Here is a 19,706-nt window from a genome sequence, read left to right as displayed (position 1 = left end):
GTACTGTCACGGTCCCTCCTGTGAGAGAGGTGAGAAAATCGGATAGACTTGCTGCACATGAGGCTATCTGACAGGTCTCTCTGTTTTCCTCTATGTATGTTGTTGTTTGGCAGGATCTCACCTCTCCTCAGGTGTTGCTCGTTATCAGTGATGAGGCTCTATTTAGATCCGCCTCACACTGCTGACCATGTGGTTGATAGTTTCTGCTTGGAGTTGCTAGTGCTGGTTTGTCTTGGATCTCCTGCTTCTCCATACATCTCTAAGATAAGCTAAGTACCTGTTGCCTTTGCTGTTTCTTATTATCTGGTGTGTGTTGTTTCTAGGCCTCAGGGAGACGGAGGTTCCTTCATACCGGAAGGAACCAGCTGTCTCATCCCCTGCTACCTATTCTAGGGCTCACCAGTTTTAGCAGGGCTTTAGGTATCCGGCTAATGAGTATTTCCACCATCTGGAACCATCTCTCTCTCATCCCTTGCTACCTATCCTAGGGCTCGTCAGTTTTAGCAGGGCTTTAGGTATCCGGCTAATGAGTATTTCCACTATCTGGAACCAGCTCTCTCATCCCTTGCTACCTATCCTACGGCTTGTCAGTTTTAGCAGGGCTTTAGGTATCTGGCGTATGAGTATTTCAACCATCTGGATCTGCTCATACTGGCAGGAGTTAGGGAAAGGTTTAGAGATTACTAGGAAGTCTCCATCCCTCTTCCTTAGCTTTTGAGGCCTAGATTGTTGTCTATTCGTTGTGGTGTGTATTTGGTGTTTTCCCTTCCCCTTAATCTGTGACACTAAGCCATCAGCCCCTCCATGTCCCCTAGCGCCATCAGTCCCTTCAAATCACAGGTGCTCTCTTCAAATCACAGGTGCCCCCCCCCCCCCCGCCAACTCTTTATACTTACCTTTCCTGGCAGTGCGCTGACATGAAGTCCGCAGGAGACTGACCGCGTCTTCTTCCCAGCATGCACTGGGAGAGACCTGATGTCACACACAGCATCAGCCAGCGCGCTGACGTGTGCACGCCAGGCTCTGGCCAGTGCAGCGCGGTGCCGAGTCAAGAGGCTACGGAGCAGTGAATGAGAGGCTTCACTTCACTCACGCTCCATTGTAATGTGATTTAAACAAATCCATTGAGGATTTTTTTGCCTCGATTACATCAATTACATAGTTGAATCGTTTCCGCCCTAAGGGCAACACAGAAATGGTTTAACCTCTTCCGGACGCAGGACGTACAGGTACGCCCTGATGTCCCGGTACTTAAGGACACAGGGCGTACCTGTACGCCCTGTGTATTTCCGATCGCCGCGCGGCGGGCGGTGATCGGAACCCGGTGCCTGCTCAAATCAGGCACCTTGCCAAAATTGCCGACACGGACCTCCCCCCCTCCCCGTGTCGGCAATCGCCACAAACCGCAGGTCAATTCAGACCTGCGGTTTGCGGCTTTTACCTGGTGCGGCGGTGCCATCGGGTCCCCATGCGGCTGTAGGGGGGACACGATGGCATGGAAGGCAGCGTGATGCCTTTCTGAGGCATCGGCGCTGCCTTCCTGTGACGAGCCTGTGAGATCCAGCCCCCTGGATCTCACAGGCCGGAAGCTGTATAAGTAATACTCACTGTATTACTCATACAGCCAATGCATTCCAATACAGAAGTATCGAAATGCATTGTAAAGGATTAGACCCCAAAAAGTTGAAGTCCCAAAGTGGGACAAAAAATAAAGTGAAAAAAAAAATATTAAGTTTCAAATAAAAATAAACAAAAACGTAATTTTCCCCAAATAAAGTAAAAAAAATAAAAAATTGGTAAAGAATAGGGGGGGGGGGGAGTAGACATATTAGGTATCGCCGCGTCCGTATCGACCGGCTCTATAAAAGTATCACATGACCTAATTCCTCAGATAATATAATATAATTCCTCAAAATAAAAACTGTGCTAAATGAAAAATTTTTTGGCACCTTACATCACAAAAAGTGTAATAGCAAGTGATCAAAAAGATAATCAAACCGTCATCTCATCCAGCAAAAAATGAGACCCTACCTAAGATAATGCCCAAAAACTGAAAAAACTATGGCTCTGACTATGGAAACACTAAAACATGATATTTTTTGTTTCAAAAATGAAATCATTGTGTAAAACTTACATTAAAAAAAAAAATACATATTAGGTATCGCAGCGTCCGTGACAACCTGGTCTATAAAAATACCACATGATCTAACCTGTCAGATGAATGTTGTAAATAACAAAAAATAAAAACAGTTCCAAAACAGCTATTTCTTGTTATCTTGCCTCACAAAAAGTGTAATATAGAGCAGCCAAAAATCATATGTACCCTAAAATAGTACCAACAAAACTGCCACCCTATCCCGTAGTTTCTAAAATGGGGTCACTTTTTTTGAGTTTCTACTCTAGGGGTGCATCAGGGGGGCTTCAAATGGGACATGGTGTTAAACCAGTCCAGCAAAATCTGCCTTCCAAAAACTGTATGGGATTCCTTTCCTTCTGCGCCCTGCCGTGTGCCCGTGCAGCGGTTTACGACCACATATGGGGTGTTTCTGTAAACTACAGAATCAGAGCCATAAATATTGAGTTTGGTTTGGCTGTTAACTCTTGCTTTGTAACTGAAAAAAAAATTATTAAAATGGAAAATCTGCCAAAAAAGTGAAATTTTGAAATTGTATCTCTATTTTCCATTAATTCTTGTGGAACACCTAAAGGGTTAACAAAGTTTGTAAAATCCGTTTTGAATACCTTGAGGGGTGTAGTTTCTAGAATGGGGTCATTTTTTAGTGGTTTCTATTATGTAAGCATCAAAAAGTGACTTCAGATCTGAACGGATCCTTGAAAAGTTTTTTTTATTTTTTATTTCTGAAAAATTTCAAGATTTGCTTCTAAATTTCTAAGCCTTGTAACATCCCCAAAAAATAAAATTTCATTCCCCCAATGATCCAAACATGAAGTAGACATATGGGGAATGTAAAGTAATAACTATTTTTGTGAGTATTACTATGTATTATAGAAGTAGAGAAATTGAAACTTTTGGTAAATTTGGTATTTTTTTATAAATAAAAATGAATTTTTTTGACTCCATTTTACCAGTGTCATGAAGTACAATATGTGACGAAAAAACCATCTCCGAATGGCCTGGATAAGTCAAAGCGTTTTAAAGGTATTACCACATAAAGTGACACTGGTCAGATTTGCAAAAAATGGCCTAGTCCTTAAGGAGTTAAAAAAAAACTTTTGTGAAGAAAACCTGCGGTACTTTTTTTTTTTTTTTAAATCAGATACATTTTTTATTAGATTTGTAAAAATAAACAGTATTCTATTACAAATTTCTTGCCTCACATATTTTGTTCAATACAGTGTAAAAATACTAATTGTACAAAGCATAATAGCCAATAAACAAGATCCTTGACATAAAGAACCCCACAAACTCCCTTACCTCCCCCACCCACCGTGAGACCTTGATGTGAATAAATAAGCACAAACATGTGTAAGACCTATTCGTTTCAATTCAATAGCAGGCCATTATATCACCTACGTAATATAGAGTTCAGCGCATTAGGCTTGAATATATACATCATACAATATGCCATCAGCCCCACCTTTTCCCACCAGAGTTATCCCGAAAAAAGTCTTAAACTATTTTGCAAAGTCAACCATGAGCTACAGACTCCAGATCTGTCTATCCAGGGGCCCCAAATATTGTCATATTTCGAAAGGCAGTTACGCTTCATATATACTCCCCTCTCCAATCTTATAACTGTATTCATTCTTGCAATGAATTCAGATATATTTGGGGGAAGCGGCTGTATCCACTTAGCAACTAGAGTTTTACGTGCCTGATATAGGATTCTGTTGATTCCAATTGTAATATTCGGCTGCAAGTTATCCGAATCCAACATACCAAGCAAGCATAATCTAGGATCCAGCTTATATTTAGCGCTATAAATTTTGTTTATCAAGTTGATTATATACATCCAATAACCCTTCAGCGCACTACAATTCCACAGCATATGAAACATTCCAGCCCCTTCTTCCCCACATTTCAGACACTTGGAATCAGACCTATAACCCACTTTCCATAAGAAAATCGGAGTTCTATACACTGCGTGCAGAATTATTAGGCAAATTAGTATTTTGACCACATCATCCTCTTTATGCATGTTGTCTTACTCCAAGCTGTATAGGCTCGAAAGCCTACTACCAATTAAGCATATTAGGTGATGTGCATCTCTGTAATGAGAAGGGGTGTGGTCTAATGACATCAACACCCTATATTAGGTGTGCATAATTATTAGGCAACTTCCTTTCCTTTGGCAAAATGGGTCAAAAGAAGGACTTGATAGGCTCAGAAAAGTCAAAAATAGTGAGATATCTTGCAGAGGGATGCAGCACTCTTAAAATTGCAAAGCTTCTGAAGCATGATCATCGAACAATCAAGCGTTTCATTCAAAATAGTCAACAGGGTCGCAAGAAGCGTGTGGAAAAACCAAGGCGCAAAATAACTGCCCATGAACTGAGAAAAGTCAAGCGTGCAGCTGCCAAGATGCCACTTGCCACCAGTTTGGCCATATTTCAGAGCTGCAACATCACTGGAGTGCCCAAAAGCACAAGGTGTGCAATACTCGGAGACATGGCCAAGGTAAGAAAGGCTGAAAGACGACCACCACTGAACAAGACACACAAGCTGAAACGTCAAGACTGGGCCAAGAAATATCTCAAGACTGATTTTTCTAAGGTTTTATGGACTGATGAAATGAGAGTGAGTCTTGATGGGCCAGATGGCTGGGCCCGTGGCTGGATTGGTAAAGGGCAGAGAGCTCCAGTCCGACTCAGATGCCAGCAAGGTGGAGGTGGAGTACTGGTTTGGGCTGGTATCATCAAAGATGAGCTTGTGGGGCCTTTTCGGGTTGAGGATGGAGTCAAGCTCAACTCCCAGTCCTACTGCCAGTTTCTGAAGACACCTTCTTCAAGCAGTGGTACAGGAAGAAGTCTGCATCCTTCAAGAAAAACATGATTTTCATGCAGGACAATGCTCCATCACACGCGTCCAAGTACTCCACAGCGTGGCTGGCAAGAAAGGGTATAAAAGAAGAAAATCTAATGACATGGCCTCCTTGTTCACCTGATCTGAACCCCATTGAGAACCTGTGGTCCATCATCAAATGTGAGATTTACAAGGAGGGAAAACAGTACACCTCTCTGAACAGTGTCTGGGAGGCTGTGGTTGCTGCTGCACGCAATGTTGATGGTGAACAGATCAAAACACTGACAGAATCCATGGATGGCAGGCTTTTGAGTGTCCTTGCAAAGAAAGGTGGCTATATTGGTCACTGATTTGTTTTTGTTTTGTTTTTGAATGTCAGAAATGTATATTTGTGAATGTTGAGATGTTATATTGGTTTCACTGGTAAAAATAAATAATTGAAATGGGTATATATTTGTTTTTTGTTAAGTTGCCTAATAATTATGCACAGTAATAGTCACCTGCACACACAGATATCCCCCTAAAATAGCTAAAACTAAAAACAAACTAAAAACTACTTCCAAAAATATTCAGCTTTGATATTAATGAGTTTTTTGGGTTCATTGAGAACATGGTTGTTGTTCAATAATAAAATTAATCCTCAAAAATACAACTTGCCTAATAATTCTGCACTCCCTGTATACCCTGTGTATCATATAGAGTTGAGATAGTCTAGCCGCTTCACTAGGGGTCAGAGTAGGAGTTAGTGCAAGGACGTCCTCCCATTGGGTGTTTGAGATGGGACCCACATCTCTCTCCCACTTCAACTTAACCTTGAGCGGATATTTTTTCAGCTGTTCATATTGCAAAGCTTTATAACTGCCCGAGATAGCGCCTTTTACGGGGCCTGGTTCTATACATTTTTTAAGTATGTGATGAGATACAAACTGCACAGGACGCACTGTATCTTGCGAACTTATATCGTGCCTTAACTGTAGGTATTTATAGAAATGGGTAGACACTAAACCATATTCAGTACAAAGTTGTGCAAATTGTTTCATTATGCCTTGTGAATATAGTTGACCTATACTCCATAACCCCTTACGCCCCCAATCAGAGACCCCCTGCAGCTTGGACAGTTCTATTAAGTGAGAGTTATTCCAGACAGGAGACAGGTCTAATAATTCCTGAACACCCAGAATTTCCCTGGCTTTTCCCCAGACTTTCCTCATTAATCCCACAACTGGGAAGGGTTTAAAAGAATCAGGTAAATCTTTCTCCAAGATCGATATAGGAGGACAATAACCAGACGCCCACTTCACCAATTCTCCACATCTTCCCATCCCTCCCGGGGAACCCCAGCCCTTGAAGTGTTGCAACTGAGCTGCTAGAAAATATAGGAAGGGGTTAGGTAACGCCAGTCCCCCCCGCTTCTTTATCTCACTGCAGCGTTTCATTCTGAATTCTACCTTTTTTTATTTTTCCACAATAAAGATCTAAATATTTGCTGTAGCTTATAATAGCAATGCATGGGTATCCATACTGGTGAGTTATGCAGTATATAAAGTAATTGCGGCATCCAGATCATTTTAAGATTACCTCTACCTATCACCGACAATAGAAGCTTATGCCAAGTGACCGCTTTCCGTTTAAGTCTAGCCATTAGCGGTACCAGGTTATCCACTACATATGATCGGGGCTTAACTGAAATATTGACTCCAAGATACTTAAAAGAAGAAACCACTTTCAAATTGATGTGATTCAAACAGAGAGACTCCGGATAAGGGGTCAGTGGAAGAATAACTGACTTGTTCCAATTAATCAGTAAGCCTGATTTCCAAAGTATGAAATTAATGATATAACAGGATCTATTGATGATGCCAGATCGCCCACATACAATAACATATCATCCGCGTATAGCGAGACTCGTTCCTCCACTGCCCCCCTTCCCAAACCTCGAATCAGTGGCGTAGAACGCAAAATACAAGCCAGGGGCTCTAAAGCAATAGCAAACAGGAGGGGTGAAAAAGGGCATCCCTGTCTGGTACCTCTCTCCAGTGTCATAATTGGGGAAAGCTTGCCATTCATTCGCAGTCTTGCTCTCGGCTGGCTATAAAGCAATTTTACCCAGTTAATGTATCCAGGACCGAACCCTAGCTTTGACATGACCGCCCATAAGTACTCCCATTCAACACTATCAAAGGCCTTTGCAGCGTCTAAGGAGATCACTGCAGGGCATCCCACATCCCATTCTTTTCCCCCCATCTGAATATTGAGAAACAAACGCCTAAGGTTTAATGACGTTGATTTTCCTGGCATAAACCCGCATTGATCGTCATGAATAATGTGAGTGATAACATTTAGGAGCCTATTAGCTAGTACCTTGGCCAACACTTTTATATCTACCGAGATAGGTCTATATCAATCTACCAAATTGGGATCCTTATCTGGTTTGGGGATCACCACCACCAATGCGTCTCTCATAGAGCTTGGTAAAATACCTGTCCTATAGGATTCATTAAACACCTGTAGGAGATGCGGTAGCAAAACTTCATGATGTTTTTTTTATAGAATTCCCAAGGTAAGCCGTCTCCCCCAGGTGCTTTCCCATTAGGAAGCGATTGTACCGCCAATACCATCTCTTCTAGTTGAATGTTCCGTCTAGTAATAACCTCTCTTCATTGGACAGGCTGGGCATCTGGATATTGTGCAGGTATTGCTCCCTCTCTCTGCAGTCAATCCTTAGCCTGGACCTATAGACATCTTCATAATGCTCATGGAACACATTATATTATCATCTCCTGATACCGGAACACCCAGCGTATTAGTGATTACCGACACACAAGATGGGCCTGATTGGGTCTTAATAATAGTAGCTAGTAAGTGACCTGTACTTTCCCCTTCCATAAAATAATGTTGGGTTTTAAAAAACTGTTTGTCCCCAGCTCTACTAATCAAATGTTCCTTTAGTAGACCCTGCGCTTCCGTCCAATGCAAAGTATTCTCTAAAGAAGGGTTAGAGACGTATTTAGCTTCTGTAGTCTGAACTCTGTCCAGCAGCCCTTTCCCTAAATCCATTACTACCAATATCGGGGAGTGGTCAGAAATACTGCGGGGTAAATATCTAATATCCTGGACCGTATCTAACACTCCCATAGATCCTACAGCCAGATCAATCCTAGAGAGAGAGCCATGTGATGACGAGTAGCAGGAATATTGCTTCACACCAGGATTTCTGGTCCTCTACAAATCATAAAAGTTTACTTCATCGAGCATCCTGGCCAGTGAAGATAGAAAAGGCCAGAGGCCCCACTATCAGTGTAACGGGGTTCCGAAGGTGCACTCGGTCCCCCATTGCCCGCAGAACTGTTGCTTAGCTTTGGGAATGAGGATCTGTGTTTGACCTCATTCCCAGGGCGGCTTTACTGCTGGGTGGCTCCCTGCTCCTAAGTCTGCCTTGAGCGCCGAGCTGATCACTCGGTGCTCAACTGGTTGGTCTGTCGGTCATGTGACGCTGGCCACGTCACATGACCCTCACTCCCCACTATAAATACAGGCAGCCTGCTAGCCACAGGTTGCCTGTTAATTTCTAGGTTCCTGGCTATTTGTTGGACTACTGAATACTCACCTGATTCCGTTCCCTGACGATCATTTTGCCTGCTCCGCCTGTACTGCGCATCCGTCCTGGTATTGTGACTTCGGCTCCCACCTGACTACTCTCTTAGGACTCCTCTTGTACTTCTCTACTCTCCTGGTATTTGACCCCGGCTTCTCTTCTTTGCTTAACCCTTTGTACTGCGTAGCTCTCTTGGTTCTGACCCGGTCCGTTCATGTTCCGTATTTTTGTCTTGTCTGTCTTCCCTGCACGTATCCTAAGTTAGGGACTGACGTCCAGTTGTCCCCTGTCATCAGGACTCGTGAGGCAAGTAGGCAGGGCCAGGGGTGAGGGTGGAGCGCAGTGGTCACTATCCTTCCCCCTGTGTGTGTGTGGATGTGACCGTTACAGTCAGATTGGAACGTGTCTAGGGATCTGTCCAAGAACATGTTAAAGTCGCCAACTATTAAAACTGGTAGATCTGGAAATTTGGAGGTAAACGATAATACTTTTTTGAGGACTTCACAGGAATATGGGGGAGGTATATAAACGGCTACTAGTACCATTTGGAAATGGAACAGAGAGCAATTAATACATACAAAACGACCCTCCTTGTCCACGTGTACATCCCTTGAGATGAAAGGGAGATTTCTATGTACCAACACGCTCGTCCCTCTCGACTGCGTGGAATAGGAGGAATGGAACTTCTGTGCCAACCAAGCCTTTTGAATAAGATGTGTTCTCTCAGAAGTAAGAGGAGTTTCTGAGAGGCACAAAATTGCCGGTTGATATGTTTGTAGAGCATAAAAGACAGCATTGCGTTTTAGCAGGTTGATTCAGCCCCCTCACATTCCAGGCAATTATTCTAAGGGTACCCATTTATATTTCTAAACCATAAGAGTACAGGCCTGCTAACGTCCTCGCCCCGGCCATACACATATAACCATCGGTGTCTAGCAAATAAGGTCTCCCAGTCCCTCCAACCCCCCCTCCCCCCTCCCAACCTATACAGAACAAATAAAGACATTTCACATACACGTGAAACCCTGGGGAAAATAATTTCCTGAACTTAGAGAATATGATCGAACTTGTAATAGCAAACAAAGGGAACATTCAATAAGTACTAGACCATGGCATACATTCCCGGCTATGCCAGCACATATCTGATCTCCCCATTACAGTATAACACTCCTAACTGATGAAAAGGACATAGTACTGATACTAATAAAGACCTTCTCTGGTACTGGGTAGACCAATGGCTCAGGTACTCTGCATGCCCGCCACATTAACATTAGCAGGTATCAAAAACAACAACATGACCCCACATTCAGCATCTGTCCATATAGACAAAAGGTGAGAGATGGTATTATAATAACTTATGGCATTCAACAGATCAAGTACCACCACTTAGATCCTTCTCGGTGGAGTCCAGCCACTGACACGCAGCACCTGGATCCTCAAACAAGTGTGTTTTATCTTTTGCCACGACGCGCAGTTTTGCGGGATATAACATAAAATACGGAAGCTGTAGCTGTGGCAGTCTGCGTTTAACATCAATAAAATGTGCACGCTTCTTCTGAACTTCAGCTGAGAAGTCAGGAAACAAAGAGATCCGGTTTCCATTAATGGTCAAATCGGTGCAGTCTCTTGCTCCTCTCAAAATGGCATCCTGATCACGAAAAGGAAGAACTCTAAGCAATAAAGGACGTGGTGGCGCCCCTGGTGGTGGGGGCCCGAAACGGCACCCTGTGCGCCCGTTCCGCAGCAAAAAGAGGAGATAGCTTCTCCTTTCCTATTTTTTCTGATAGCCACTTTTCCACAAATGCAACAGCATCTGTACCTTCGGTACGTTTTGGCACACCAATCATGCACACATTATTTCGCCGCAGCCTGTTTTCCATATCGTCGGTTTTGGAGATAAGCATGGTGACATTATGAATCACCCGCTGCATGTCCCTTTTAACTGGCGGCATTTGGTCTTCCAAATCACTTTAGCAGCCTTCCATTTCACCCACACATTCTTTGACTTGCCTCATGTCTTGCCTTAGTAGCCCTATATCCTCTTTCAGGCCACCCACATTTGTAGTAGGCGCAGTTATTGCAGTATTGCATTGTAGCACTGCTGAAAAGACATCCTTGATAGTAGGCTCAAGTGCCGAGGCGGCCATCTTGCCATTAAGATCACTGACCTCAGAGTCCTCTGAAATATTGTCATCTTGGGATAAAGGCACAGGAGGGTTCCGCTTGACAGCGGCAGCATATGCATCCAGGACCGGAGCAGGAGGCACAGATTCAGTGGTGTAAGCAAACTTTTCAAGTCGCGCTGCCACATCCTACAGCTTTACTGACTGTCCGGCGCCATTTTGCTTTGCTGGGGTGGCGCATTCACCGGCCTTTACCTCCTTCTCTTTGGCCTTCTGACGTCTCATGGCGGAGCGGTAAGACTGTGGGGCCCCTGAGGAAGCACTGTGCTGTACTGGCCACCAATTCTAGCCCCAGATGAACGGGGAGAAGAATGAGTTGCAGGATATTCAGCCGGGAGCCAAAGCGCCACACGTCCGCTCACATCTCCAGTCAGGCCACGCCCCCCAAACCTACGGTACTTCAATGTGATCCTGCAATGCTAATTATTGTCTGGCTGGACTAAAGGTTTTTGTTTTATTTTTATCCTTTAATCACTGTGTACTTGTGTAAATCTCAGGGGTGGGTGTACATCAATGGACATTTAAGGCATAGCCTGTGGCTGTCCTATAAATGTTGAGATGGAAACATATACATTATAGAACAAGATCAGTTGTCTGCAACCAATTACTGGATAAATGAAACTCTATTGTTTAGGAACCTCGTCCTATCTGGTGTGGAAAGTGACTACATATCTCGCTGTAGAAGACCCAGCATGGATAACTTGTTGATTTCAGTTGGAACTGTGTAATAATTTATTCCACCTGCAGTGGCACTGAAAAGTAATCAAATAGATGTATCCAGGTTCTCTTGCAATTTACAGCTGATCATAGGGGTCAGCTTGGTTTTTGGTAGACCCTTCTAGGAAAAAAAAAAGATTTTATTTGTCAATGCACATAGATATGATAGCATAACAGAGGTCTATTTAACCCCTTTGCTGATTTTCCCTAACAGTGTTTTGACTGAATAGTTTTGTGTGCAGTGTTGCTGGACAGAGGGGTGGAGGTGCCTCTAAGAGCTTTTTTTTAGGGCCCTTACACACGACTGTATGCCCTCCGAGACATACGGTCCGTGAGCGGGCCATATGTCCCGGAGCGGCATTGATCGTGCGCACGGGAGCGTACAGCATCACAGATTACAATGATGCTGTGCACGTCGGGCTGCCCGCGGAACTATTGTCCTGCACTCATAAAATTATAAGAGTGCAGGACAATAGTTCCGCGGGCAGCCCGACGTGCACAGCATCATTGTAATCTATGATGCCGTGTGCTCCCATGGAGCACGATCAATGCCCGCTTCAGGACATATGGGCCTGCTCACAGACCATATATCTCGAAGGGCATACGGTTGTGTGCAAGGGCCTTTAGGCTGCAATTGAGCATGATCTTGGTCTTATTTTAAAGCTACAATATAACATTTAAAACAATACCAGGATTGCAATGTTAGCAACCATAAAACCAGAAATACAGCCATTAGAATTTGGTCTCAGTGAGAGCTGCATAAAGCTGTAGCTCTCACGCCCAACCTGAATTCTAAAGGCTGTATTTTTATTTTATTTTTGCAGCTAACACTGCAATTCTGGAACACTGTGAAAATAGATCCCAAAAAATGTTGCTGAAATTGTTGTTTTAATCTCCTCCTCAAAAAAAACCCCTCAAATTGTTCCTATAACACTACAACTCATTCCACAAAATTTAGGTCACATACAGCTAAGGGTACTTTCACACTAGAGTTATTCTTTTCCGGCATTGAGTTCCATCCTAGGATCCTGATCCGTCTGACAAATGCCATCAGTTTGCATACGTTTTGACGGATCCGTCAGGCAGTTCCGGCGACAAAACTGCCTGCCGGAATCCTCTGCCGCAAGTGTGAAAGTACCCTAAGTTAAAGAAAAAAATATCTAAAAGTAATGACTGCTGGAACATCGAGAGATGGGGGAATGTTTCTGGCCCTTAAGGCTAAAATTAGCTTTGTCACTAAGGAGTTGAAATACACTTAAAGGGAATGTCAGTTCCAATACCTCCCAAACTTTGGTAAGTGTTGTAAAGTGTAAATGACGCCAAGTCCAAATATGTTATTTGTATCCTCTTACTCGCATGCTTTGGGAGGCTGTGCTTCCACCAACCGGCAGTAAAATGCATTATAAGGGTTCCCAAGTATCTTACTGCTGATTTGTGGGAGCAGTGTCAGAATGCAAGTGAGTGTGACTAGAGAATTTCATAATCTGACTGTCATTTATACTATGCAAATCTTACCGTAGTTTGAGATGGGTGTTGGAGCTGACCGATTCTCTTTAAGTCACCTGAGTTGTGTGCCAACTGCCAACTATATTTATATGAGACATACATTCAAAATCTACAATAAAAAGTGACCTTTTATCACATTTTTCCATTGTTTTGGGACTGACAAGTGGTTAAAGTACAGTATATTAGTCTGTTGCATAGGCACGCTGTGTTCTTAATCATTTTAATGCATTGCTGACTCAGATACATTTTAATTCATGCTGAAATTTGACTTTTTTAAGTTGTTTCCAGTGATATTTCTTTCTGCAATTATTTTCCTGATGGTCAGCATTGTTATAATCTGTATAAGATATTAATGAAAAGAGCCATTAAAGAGAGTCTGTCAGCAATTTTGACCTTGCTAAACTGCTAACAGCACTAGGTAGGGGCTTGAGAGAGTAGGTCAAAAATACCTATTGTGAGATTTATCTCTTCAGAAGTAGTGAGAATATGATGTTTTATTCTGCCCTTTAAGTGCCCAGGATGGAGTTTTCGTGTGAAGTGCTCTTTGCATTGAGCTGATTCACAGACCCCCCCCATCCTTGCTCTGAGTGAGAGCATCCAACCAGGACACCACTCCAGCTATTACTCAAAGCACCGGGGGCTGGACTGTGAACAGGACAATGCAGAGAGCGTTTCACCTCAAAGCCCTGCCCTGGGCACATGAGAAAAAAGAATGGCAGAATAAAAGTTCACATTTCCACTACTGATGAGAAAAGCAAAAGGTGTGTTTGTACTGCTCCCCCCTGCAGATCATGACAGTGGTCTGACTGAAATGGTGGTTGAACCATCATGTTACTCCTCCATTTTTCTCTTTGGGATTGGCTGAAATAGCCTAGCAGTAGCACTGTATTCAGCTATCTTCGCCAGCACCATAGAGATTGAATGGAGTGGCATTATGCATGCTCGAACATTGACACATTCATGCGGAGACACTGGACCCACATTCTTGTGATTGATGTAGCTCACTGATCACGCACTTAAGGCTCATGCATACGACAGTATAGCTTTTTCAGTGTTTTGCGGTCCGTTTTTTACGGATCCGTTGTTCCGTCTTTTGTTTCCGTTTTGTTTCCTTTCCGTTTTTACGTTCCGTTTTTCCATATGCCATATACAGTATACAGTAATTACATAGAAAAATTGGTCTGGGCATAACATTTTCAATAGAAGGTTCCGCAAAAACGGAAGATATACGGATGCATTTCCGTATGTGTTCAGTTTTTTTTGCGGACCCATTGACTTGAATGGAGCCAAGCACCGTGATTTGCGGACAAGAATAGGACATGTTCTATCTTTTCACGGTACGGATATACTGAAACGGAATGCACACGGAGACACTTCCGTTTTTTTTTTTTGCTGAACCATTGAAGTGAATGGTTCAGTATATGTACCGCATACTGAACTAAAAAAACGGCCAGTATACTGAACGCAAAATAGTGTCATGTGCATGAGCCCTAACACCTAACTTTAAGATTAAGTAGTACAGCTGCTTTAATCCACCCATCCTTATTCAGTTTATTTCTTATTCTAATTTTTAAATGTCTTATTCTCACAAAGATTATAATCTTGTTTTTTTTATTTTATTTTTTATTTACAGTCTTGGGATACTTTTTTCCGCAGTGCTGATGCTATGGCTGTGCCTGGTGAAGCCCATCAGACAGAAGCAGCTGATATGCAAAATAAAGCATTGTTGATTCGCAGCCAAGGTCTTGCTATGGCTTCGGCTAAAGCAGAGAAACTGGTGGAAGACCATCTGGCAGTGCAGTCATTAATCAGAGCATACCAGGTAACACAACTAAATCTCCGGAATATGCTTTTCTGGTTAATTAAAATATTTTTAAATTAGTATTTTCATTTCCAGATGTCTACCATGTAAATAAATGTACCATTCTGAGTTCACACCCATTCCCTCATCTGACATTTATTTGTTTTACCTTTTATATGGTTATTTTCATCACAAATATGTATTGGAATTTCCAAAGGAAATTCAATAAATGACAGATATGTGTCCTATCTCTGGGACCTACAACCAGGTGGTGGAGCGTTAAAGCAGAGGTGTCTGGTATTACATATAAAGCTGAGCTCGCTGTGCCATGCTCTTACATATGGTAAATCCCATTGAAGAGATTGGGAGTTATGAAAATGGCATACAACAGCAGCTGCTAGCCTCCTTGATGAGATTTGGAGATCTCTGTTCTCGAGGTGGGACCCATGTCTATCAGACATTTATGACTTATCCTGTGGATATGCTATAAATGTCTGTGATGGGAATACCTATTGAAAGTGCATCACCTCCCTTTAACACCTTTCATTTTCAGGTCTAACGTTCTCGGCTGCTTTACCTTTCAGTATACGTACTGTATATAACAGTAGGTTCCTGTTAATGATTTAATACTGGAGTGGTTGGGATTTAGATTCTTTATTAACACCGTCATCTGCAGTAAGGCATGAACATGGGTCAAACATGGAGACCAGGACCTCCCATCTCCTTGAAACATGTTGTGTACTACAATGAGTCTCTGATAGGCTTCCATAGTAAAATTTCATCACAATCAAATCTCCACAATATACTTACATAGATGGCGGCATTAGCACATACAGAAAAATAACACATAAGATAACAATATCATGATGACAGCAATAATCACTGTACCTGAAATAAGGAATGAACATGAATCAAACATGGGGATCAGGACCTCCCTTCTCTTAGTAATCTAGTGTGCACTACAATAAATGTCCCATCAGAAACACTCCCCTATGGTAGATGGTCCTGCTCTTGTGCCATACTACAGGACCTGCAGAGTATCCAAACAATTCAAAGAGAATCTGAGGTTCTTAACCCCTTCCTTACTAGCGCCGTAATAGTACGACGCAGCGGGACGTGACTTGCCACCCAGCGCAGTACTTTTATGGTGTGCTGATCGGGCAGGTGCAGGAGCTGCCCGATCAGCTGCAGGGGATCGGCTGTTCTCGTTAGACGGACCCCTGCTGTATGCTGACCGCGACATAGAAGGGGTTTGCTGCGGGTGAGGGAGCACATCGGGTCCCCGCGCTGCCGTGGCGGGGACCCGATGGGTGAGAAGGCAGCCCGATACCGTGCAGAGGCAGCCCATTGCCTTGCACAGCATGGGGACCTGCCTTCTACGGGTGCCCAGGAGATCCAGCCTCAGGCTGGGTCTCCTAGGCAACCTGTTAGTGTATTACTATGTGTAATACACGAACAGGCAATGCATTTCAATACAGATGTATTGTAACGCATTGCAGAGGGGATCAGACCCCCAAAAATTTAAGTCAGAAATAAAGTAAAAAACTGTTTTTATTTTTAAAAAAAGTTTCAAGTGAAGAAAGAAAAACGCCCCCTTTCTCCTGATTTTATAATAAAAAATTGAAAAAGAAAAAGAAAAACACATATTAGGTATCGCTGAGTCCGAACGACCAGCTCTATAAATATATCACATGATCCGCCCCGTCCGATAAACACCATAAAAAATAAAAATAAAAACGGTGTCAAAAAAAAGCTTTTTTTTTTTTGTCACATTACATCACAAAAATTGCCACACCAAGCGATCAAAAAGGCGTATTCCCTCCAAAATAGTACCAATCAAACTGTCACCCCATACCGCAAAAAAGGAGACCCTACCTAAGACAATCTGTCAAAAAATAAAAAAAGCTATGGCTCTAAGACTATGGATACACTAGAACAGTGATGGCGAACCTTTTAAAGGCCGAGTGCCCAAACTGCAACCCAAAACCCACTTATTTATTGCTATTAAGTGCCAACAAAGCAATTTAACCTGAATACTTCAGTCCAATATAGTATATCTTCCATGTACTTTATCATTTAGCTATAATAACCTGCCTACATTCAGTGCGCTGCCTGTGCTGTTCATAGTGCGCCCTGCGCTGATGAATGTCAGGAAAAGTCTAAGGCATATTGTACACCATAGACTTTTTCCAGAGTGCGGGTGCCCACAGAGAGGGCTCTGAGTGCCGCCTCTGGCACCCGTGCCATAGGTTCGCCATCACTGCACTAGAACATCATTTTTTTTTTGTTTCAAAAATGATATTATTGTGTAAAACTTAAATAAATAAGAAAAAGTATACATATTATATATTGCCACGTCCGTAACGATCTGCTCTATACAAATATCAGATGACCTAACCCCTCAGGTGAACGCTGGAAAAATAAATAGAAAAAAACTGTGCCAAAATTACCAATTTTTTGGTCACCTTGCCCCATAAAGTGTACTAATGAATGATCAAAAAATCATATGTACAAAAAAAAAGTCAACTATTCCGGAAAAAAATGAGCCCCTTCACAAGACAATCAAAAAAAAAAAAAAAAGGGCTTTCAGAAAATGGAGACACAAAAACAATATTAAAAAAAAAATAAAAATGCTTTATTATGTAAAACTGAAACAAACACACAAAGAAAGTAGACATATTTGATATAATTGCGTCCGTAACACCCTGCTCTAAAAAATAGCACATGATCTCCCCCTGTCAGAAAAAATAAAAACGGTACCAAAACAGCCATTTTTTGGTTACCTTGTGTCACAAAAAATGTAATATAGAGCAATTAAAAATCATATGTACCCCAAAATAGTACCAATAAAACTGGCACCTTATCCCCTAGTTTCCAAAATGGGGTCACTTTTTGGGAGTTTCTACTGTGAGGGTGCATCAGGGGGGCTTAAAATGGGACATGGCATCTAAAAACCAGTCCAGCAAAATTTGCCTTCCAAAAACCATATGGTGTTCCTTTTCTTCTGTGCCCTGCAGTGTGCCCTAAAATCAGTTTACGACAACATGTGGGGTGTTTCTGTAAACCACAGAATCAGGGTAATAAATATTGAGGTTTTTTTGGCTGTTAACCCCCGATGTGTTAAAGAAAAAAATGGATTAAAATGGAAAATCTGTCAAAAAAGTGAAATTTAGAAATTTCATCTCTATTTTCCTTTAATTCTTGTGGAACATCTAAAGGGTTAACACAGTTTGTAAAATCAGTTTTGAGTAGCTTGAGGGGTGTAGTTTTCTACAATGGGGTCATTTATGGGGGGTATCCACTATGTAAGCCCCACAAAGTGACTTCAGACCTGAACTGGTCCTTAAAAAGTGGGTTTTGGAAATTTTTCTTTTAAGAATTGCCTCTAAAATTCTAAGCCTTCTAACGTCCTAAAAAATTTAAATGACATTTACAAAATGATGCCAACCTAAAGTAGACATATGGGGAATGTTAAGTAATACATTTTTTATGAGGTATCACTTTCTGTTTTAAAAGCAGAGAAATTTGAAATTTAGAAAATAGCGAATTTTTCTTAATTTTTGGTAAATTTGTCCTTTTTTTATAAATAAAGGTGAAATATATTGACTCAAACTTATGACTGTCCATGAAGTACAATGTGTCACGAAAGTGTTCCAAAGTTATAATAATCACAATAATCACATATAGCGACACGTCAGATTGCAAAAAATGGCTTGGGCAGGAAGGTGAAAACTGGCCCGGGGTAGAAAGGGTTAAAATTCTATATACCTTTGTTCATATTAAAAAAACATCAGTAGTTCATCTGACTTATGCAAGTTGAGCTACGTTCACGGCAATGCCAGGTCAGGTGAACTACTGTTGTATTTTTTATTATGAAGAAAGAATAAAGGTTTGTGGAATTTTAAGAAGCTCTGATTCTTTTCGAATTGTTTGGTGATTCTCTTTACATATCCCACATATACAAAAAGTTAAAAGACAAAAATATGGCTGCCTGCAACCACCACTAGAGGGAGCTTACATGATAATTGCATGCTGCCTTATTATTGAGCTCAGTGTTGGGCCATATTCATAGGAGTGTTATTTCCTACAAGGTGGGTCACCTAAACCTGGTCAGATTCAGGACCTTATTGCTACAAGGCAACTTTGCAAATCATCGAGCCACCATAATGCCCACATTGGGATGCTTGTAATCACCATTTTGGACTGTTAGTCTAGGTTCACATATTCATCTTGAATTCCAGTAGTCTCTTCCAGCAGAAGAACAGACTACTGGAGTTCAGCTCAGACTGACAGCTGGACAGAAAATACTGTCAATGAGGATCCGGTGGTGCGCAGCAGTGTTTAGCTATGCTGCATACAGTAAACTCTGCCGGAACAGACTTCCAGAGACCACAAGGCATGTGTGAACATACCCTTATTCTATATGGATGCATAGATATTGCTCTAAGTTTATGCATTCATTGACTGATACTGAAAGGGGTTCTCTGGGAATTATAAAATAAAATTACTGAAAATACTTAACTATTACATTGTTATAAATAATTTCCAAAATACCTTTTTATTAGTTATAATGGCTCTTTTTGTCTAGGAAGAAATCATCAGGGGAAATAAAATGTCCTAATCACACAGGAGGACAAGTTACTTCAGAACACTGAGCTAAAGAGCTGCCTCGTCCTCTCTCTGCTGTGCTTGTCAGGCATTATGATGGTCAGGACAGGCGGTGGTAGTGGAGATTGCATGCGAGTGCTGCTACTCATTACCCGTACCCCCACCCTCCTCTCTCTGTACTTCATCTGTATTATGTATTAATTTGACCATAATCCCTGAGAAGCAGAGAAAGGGATGAGGCAGCTCTTCAGCTCAGTGTTCTAAATTAACTTCTGCTGCTGTGTCCTGTGCATTTTTTTAGGGTACTTTCAC

The 19,706-nt window shown here is 42.1% G+C and overlaps 1 protein-coding gene across 5 annotated transcripts in view; it reads left to right on the top strand.

Moving 5' to 3' along the window:
* The window catches only part of OGDHL (oxoglutarate dehydrogenase L), a 218,539-nt gene that overhangs the window by 114,798 nt on the left and 84,035 nt on the right, over positions 1–19,706 (top strand). For all 5 annotated transcript variants that reach the window (XR_005779684.1, XM_040436481.1, XM_040436478.1 and 2 more), the window contains exon 3: positions 14,619–14,807. Coding sequence is in view for 4 of the 5 variants with exons in the window: in XM_040436481.1 (XP_040292415.1) it covers positions 14,619–14,807 (189 nt within the window). In the remaining variant the exon portion in view is untranslated. The remainder of the gene's footprint in view (positions 1–14,618; positions 14,808–19,706) is intronic.

The sequence above is a fragment of the Bufo bufo genome, chromosome 6, assembly GCF_905171765.1.
Source record: "Bufo bufo chromosome 6, aBufBuf1.1, whole genome shotgun sequence".
Classification (NCBI taxonomy): Eukaryota; Metazoa; Chordata; class Amphibia; order Anura; family Bufonidae; genus Bufo; species Bufo bufo.
The sequence above is the reverse complement of the archived record's forward strand: the minus strand, read 5'-3'. Positions and strand labels throughout refer to the sequence as shown.